The sequence below is a fragment of the Charadrius vociferus genome, unplaced genomic scaffold (assembly GCF_000708025.1).
Source record: "Charadrius vociferus isolate BGI_N301 unplaced genomic scaffold, ASM70802v2 scaffold1351, whole genome shotgun sequence".
Classification (NCBI taxonomy): domain Eukaryota; kingdom Metazoa; phylum Chordata; class Aves; order Charadriiformes; family Charadriidae; genus Charadrius; species Charadrius vociferus.
Genome location: NW_009646638.1, coordinates 224,362 through 230,361, shown reverse-complemented (window position 1 = coordinate 230,361; position 6,000 = coordinate 224,362). Strand labels below are relative to the sequence as shown.

General features: G+C 50.7%; 1 protein-coding gene across 1 annotated transcript in view; it reads right to left on the bottom strand.

The window, feature by feature from the left end:
- Positions 1-246: 246 nt before the first annotated feature.
- MTMR3 (myotubularin related protein 3) overlaps positions 247-6,000 on the bottom strand; it is a 57,482-nt gene continuing 51,728 nt past the window's right edge. Inside the window, 4 exon segments of the mRNA XM_009889010.1 lie at positions 247-418; positions 2,855-2,881; positions 4,425-4,513; positions 5,049-5,159. Of these exon segments, the coding sequence (XP_009887312.1) occupies positions 247-418; positions 2,855-2,881; positions 4,425-4,513; positions 5,049-5,159 (399 nt within the window).

The following is a 6,000-nucleotide window of genomic DNA, read 5'->3' as shown; positions in this document are numbered from 1 at the left end:
CACACACACGCGCGTAGACACATACACACAGATAGGACAGAAAGGAAAGGGGGAATCGCTGGAAAAGGAGAATCCCACAATCCAGCGGTACGTCCTCGAGCTCTGTCCCGCCGAGCAGTGTTCCACGCCCCGACCTCCAAAGTGCACGGCTCCCGCATCCTCCCAGCCTCAGCCCACCGAGAATCCGCCTGTCTGTTGGGGGAAGAGTCGGCACGGCTGCTCCCCCACTGCCTCGAGGCCGGGACTTCAATTTGACGTGGCAGTGATGGGTTTATCCAGTTCGAGATCAAGGCTGGAACCGCTTGGGTGCAAGCTGCTGTAGCACGATTTGCAGACTCTGCTGGGTTCAAAGAGCTGCTGACTGGGAACGGGCACCTTCTGGTTACAGCAACTGGAGCAGAACACGTTTCCACAATTCCTTGCGTCAGGAACAGAGGAGAAATGGAAGAGAAAAGATTAGAAGCAGTTAGACAAAGTTACCCGAGTTCTAATATTATCCTAATCCCAGTGGTGTGACGGGGTCAGCCCTGGGGACTGCAGTCGTTCCTCCCGAAGTGCCAGGACACGTGCAAAGACAACCCTCCAGCGGCTGCACCCTCTGCTACCAGCTCCTACAGCTGAAGCTCCGGGGAACGGACACCAGAATGGAGCACAGCGCAAACCACAGTACGGAACTGTGCGTCCCTACAGCGACGGCTCTTTCTGTCCAACACCGTCTCATCTCACGCTGGAGGGAACTTCTCCCTCCATGGAACGGGGGAAAGCTCCCTCCCATGTCCTGCCGAGGAGCTCGGGCACGGTCCTGCCCACCGCTGTCGCTGCCACCCCGGGGGCACAGGGCTGAGAGAGGGGCTAAGGGACAGCAAACAGGGGCTTTGCTCCGCAGCGATGGGGACAATGCGGTGTTCTGGGCCCCGCTCACATCACGGAGCCAGACAGACTGGGTACCGCAGTCCCGGGAGGAGGCAGGAGTCTCTGCTCCTTTACTCTTCCACAAGCGAGTGCCGGTGAGCCCCAGCACACAGATATTTTCTTCTGTTCCTTTCAAATGCGCTGCTGGGAAGTTTAAGCATGGCACAGATGAAAAAAAAAATAATATTAAACCCAGTTTCTGTTGATGCAATCCTCCCATTGCCCCAAGAGGGCGGTCCCTTTTGTGGCAGTTCCCGGCAGTGCCACACTCCTGCGGAAAGTAAACTGAGCGAACAGGGCTCATGCAAAGCCACGAGAGGGGCAGCCAGGCATTTCATGCTCAGGAACGGCAGTAACGCTGCGGCAGGGTGAGCAGTCTCATACGCATTCTCGTCAGACGTCAGCTGGTGGAGGCGCGCTGGCGCATGCACCTCGCAGGAGGCAGGGAGAAAATTTAAATCTTGAAAAGAATTACCTTCTCTTCTGGCAGCCCCCCCCCCCAACCCCCCCAAACCTGCTGCTGCTCCCAGTAGCCCGGTGAGCGCTGCGGTGCTCTGTCCTCCGCACTCCCCGACTCCCAACAGCACTTCAGGGAGCTGCATTTGCAAGTCTACCTCCACGCCTGACGCCCTTTTCATTAACTCTTTGGCATCGGGATTTTGCGCCGTTATTGTTCTGCGCTATAGAAAAGATTTGCTGCTGCCAAGAGGCTGACAGAGAATTGTGCCTACGCCCAGCAGCTTTGATTAATCCTTCCTCGCCAAGAGACAAGATTTCCAGATGCTGCTCACCGATGGGGAAAAGAGTCAGCAGAGAAATCCCATTTCTCACTTCACCGGGCTCATTTTCCCAGCTCCGCACCGCGGCTCCTGGTCTCAGAGCGGTAACCTGAGCAGGAGGTGGCTGACGCCGGCCAGCCTTTCCGCAGCGGTTTTGAAGTCTTAAGGACCCCGTTAGAAATTACCATCAGAAAAAGCAGCAGGAGCCAAAACAGCCCCATGAGGTGTCACGCAGGAACACCCGGCAGAAAAAGCGGTTCCGACAACCCGCTCCTCTGCTGCTCCGGGAGCCATTACCGTTACCCAGCAGAAGCTCGCTGCTGACGGGGGAGGTCAAACGAGAACCAGAGGGATTCAAACAAGTATCTGTTGTAGCTCACCAGCTTCCTAACACATGCTTGGGGTTGTTTTGTTGTTTTGTCCTTCTGTGACAGATAACAGTGTTCTGTAACTGTTCTCCCCCGAGTGTCGGAAAGCTCCGAACAACTCAGTCTTTCTATGCTGGTGGTCCTCTGCTTCGCTTGAGAGATTAAAAGGAGACGTTAAACGTGCTGGAAAAGCGATCTCCCTCCTTTGATGAAGGGTGACTGTTAAAATCACGCTGCTGATACCTCCTCTGCTTACTCAACCATGGGTGTTTACCCATGTTTTGGTGGTACTAACCCTCCGCCGGCTTTGCGTTACCTGTTACTGCCACAGTATTTTCAGCCCTTCTAAAATAAGCGGCAGTTTTTTTGTCCCCACACTGCGCACCAATACTAGAATTGCTTGGTAATGCGTGGACCTCTCCCAAAAATAAGGCAAAAAGGGAAAAGAAAAAAAAGAAATGCCTATGGGCTAAACTCGAAGGACAGCCTCTTCTCAGTTAGACGCGAAGCATTTGCTGTTACCCAAACACACGATTGAACCGATGGCGAGTGTTAGCGTGATCCACATCCCAGTTTAAGCTACCGAAAGCCAAGTCCTAAATGCCTTCCGGTGACGAGAGAGGCCTGTTTGTCTGGATCTAAACATCCAACACACCGTGCTAACCACCCAGGACTTTATTTCGGGTGATTTCTAGGCAAGTGAGAAACAAAGAGGGGGAACAGCCCGAGTTAGTCTGGAGAAATTACCAAGAAAACGCAGACAGACAACAGACAGAGGCTGTTGTAAATGCTCACCAGATTTGATCACCACCTTCAATGTCCCTGCAAGGAGGGGAGAAAGAGCTCAGAGGGGGGCGAGGGAAAGCAGCAAACAGAGGCAATGAAGGAAGCTGGCGATTTTTCCCCTGCTCAAGGCCTTAGAAGGGTAGGGTTTCAACTCATTCTCGCTCTCGGGTAAGCTGGGGAGGGGGCTGCCACTCATCACGGGGTTTTTGAAAGCGTACAGCACGGAAACCCTTGGGTTTCTCGTTGGTTGCCATTCCTTACCGGTCCCTGACTGGTCAACCCAGGTTAGACATTTGAAAACTGAAGAAACAAAGACACTAGAGGGAAATTTGCAACCAAACGGGGAAACCCCCGAGTCAACGTTAACTCCTCGTGGTGCTGGGGGTGTCCTGTGTGCATCCATGAGCGAGGAGAGCCCCGAGCCCGAGGACACCGAAACGCAGATGCCAAATATCAGCCAGCCTCGGAGTGCTGAGCAGGTACACTCCCCTGCGGGTACCAGCGGGGCAAGGGCAAAGGAAAACACCGTTTGAACTCTTAGAAAACCCTTCAGCCGTGCACAACTGTATGCTTCATAATCACACTTTTCATCTGAAGCCTCAAGACATAGAAATTTACACAAACACAGTGGATGTGGAAAAAAAAAATAAAATAATCAAAGCCATTCAGCTTCTGTTCATTCCTCCCCGGGTCTGTTCATTCCTCCCCGGGTCTGTTCATCTTTACAAGAGGACTAAATGGAACAAAACACAAAAGGGACACAAACCAAGAACAACGTTTATAATTCTCTACAACTTCAAAAAGCACTGAAGCATCAAAACGTGTTAACTGCCATTTGGTTAAATGACGGTTCTTGTAATCGTTTTCTCACGTCCAGAAATCAGGAACGGGGATTTATTTGAAATAGCACTTAGAAATCTGAGCTCCTCCGACTCTACCTAGAGCATGATCTAATCAAAAGACCTCTGCCACCTGTTGGTCATTAAGCCCCCACTGCCGGCGTGATCTGCTGTAGCCTCTGCTGGCAATAGGTTGGGCAAAGAATAATCCAGAAAACTTTTATTTCACATAGGTGTCCTTTTCACATTCTCTTACACGAGCGATTTAATGAAAAGGGAAGAACGGTTAGAGAAGGAAAGGAGCAGCTTTACAACCACCAGCGGGAAGAAGATGGTATTCATATAGTTGCAGTATTGAATTACTGAATGCAAAGATGACAAACCAGTATTTTTTATTATTAGCTTAAAAAGCTAACCAGCCAGCTGCCTCCAAATCCAGTCTGAGGAAAAAAAGGTGGGATGTGTTTTGGCCAGGGCGGAGCAGATACCAAATCTGGCTTTATAAACGTATACTCTGCGTGAACTGGCACTGACCAGGAGAAACCGTTCTACTCTGCCAAAGCACTCGGTTCCTTCAGGAGCGCGCACAGTCCCGCTCTAAAACTCTGCCGTCCGTCCTTGAGAAAGGAACCCCGTGTTGAAAGAGAGCCGGTTCCTGGCATAACAGGAGAGGGAACAACTGACGGCGTGCCTGTGCCCATGCCCCCCTCCCTCCTGTCCTCTGTCCCCGCGCAGGTTACCTGCAGTGGTGCTTCCTGCTGGCAAGCCAGAAGGTACTGTCACAGCCGTAGCAGTGTGCAGCGAGGTGGTCTGGAAGCCATCGTGTCACCTGGGAGAAAGAAAAAGACAAATTTATCAAGGAGCGGACAATTAATTAGAAGCAAACCCATCTCGTTCGAGCTCACAAGTTGAAAGCGAAGCACCACGAGGAAAGCGCTTGTTCTAGTTGAAGAGCACAAAGTCAGTGTTTGCCACAATCGAAGACAGACGACAGAAGCCTTCCCTTTGAGAACACGCACGCTAAATTCCCCTCAGACAAACAGAAATTAAGTCCAAAAAGTCCAATTCCCTGGGGTTTTCTCCTGTGCTTCAGAAGCAGCCAGGCCAAGAATATTCACCAAGCACGTGTCCACCTAAGGCTCCTTTCGCTACCCGTCCCTTCCACAGCTTCTCAAAGAGCTCGTACGCAGACAGCAGAGGGCTCATAGGCACAGGTACTGATATTTAAAGTACGAGAGACAAGTGAAACGCAAGGAAGAGAGTTCACAAGAAGTGGCACACGACCAAAGGCTGTAGGATAATTTGAATTATCAATATCCCATCCTACCGGAAGAACGAGCGATTTACGGGGATTTAGTCTGTACCTCTGTGTCCTGTTTATCCACCTGTTCCCAGCTGGCTTCAGAGAAAATCTCTGTGCTGCAGCGAGACAAGCAGTTCTGATCCAGATTGCTTTCCGAGTCGGGTATAGAAGTCTGTTGGCAAACAAACACAGCTGAACAGAACCTTCCCGTATCCCTGCTTCCATACAAACAGAAACCGGACGGTGGTGGGGAGGAGCGGGACGGACACCTCCTGCTGCAGAAGGGCGAATGTCACCACCGGGCCCCTGCCTACAGCGCACACGCGGCAGCAAAGACCAGAGCGCCTTTTTGAACGGGACTGGAAATGCCACACGCCGAAGCGGTTTGTACAGCGGGGAATTGAAAAACAAACGGAAAAAACCCCCACCAAACCACAAACCCAACCCACCAAACCATGCAAAAAACCTCAACAGGTCCATGTTGGACCCTCTGATGAAAGGATGATGTGAGGTAAATTGGATTTAAAATGTGTTTTCTGACGTGTTCTGGCAACACTTTGGGTGATTAACCGAAAACGCTGCTATCTGTGGCTCCAATTTCACCGTTGCGTTTCCTTTCCAAGGTTTTTTCACTTTCAAAATTAATGCTAGTAATATGTATATCCTTTTGCTGGCAAAAATTCTGGAAAATACAAGCCAAATCACCCATGGGAAACTCAGAATTTGAGCCGTGTATATTCTGTATATAGTTTTGGGGGGAATAATGCTTCCTTAATACAGTCTAGCCAGGCAGAGTTGTATTTTAACTGAATTAAAACTCAGCCAGCCCTTAAAATACATTAAAAAGAGCAAGAAATCTTGAGTTACTGTCTTTCTGTGCCTGAGGAATGGGCACCTCTGAAGCTCCTGATGAAAACCTCTTACTCCTAAGCTGAGGCACAAATAGAAGGTGGAGATCAGACTCATAAAACTGGTGAGTTTTCCAGAGGACAGCATGCTCTCGCGTCCAGCAC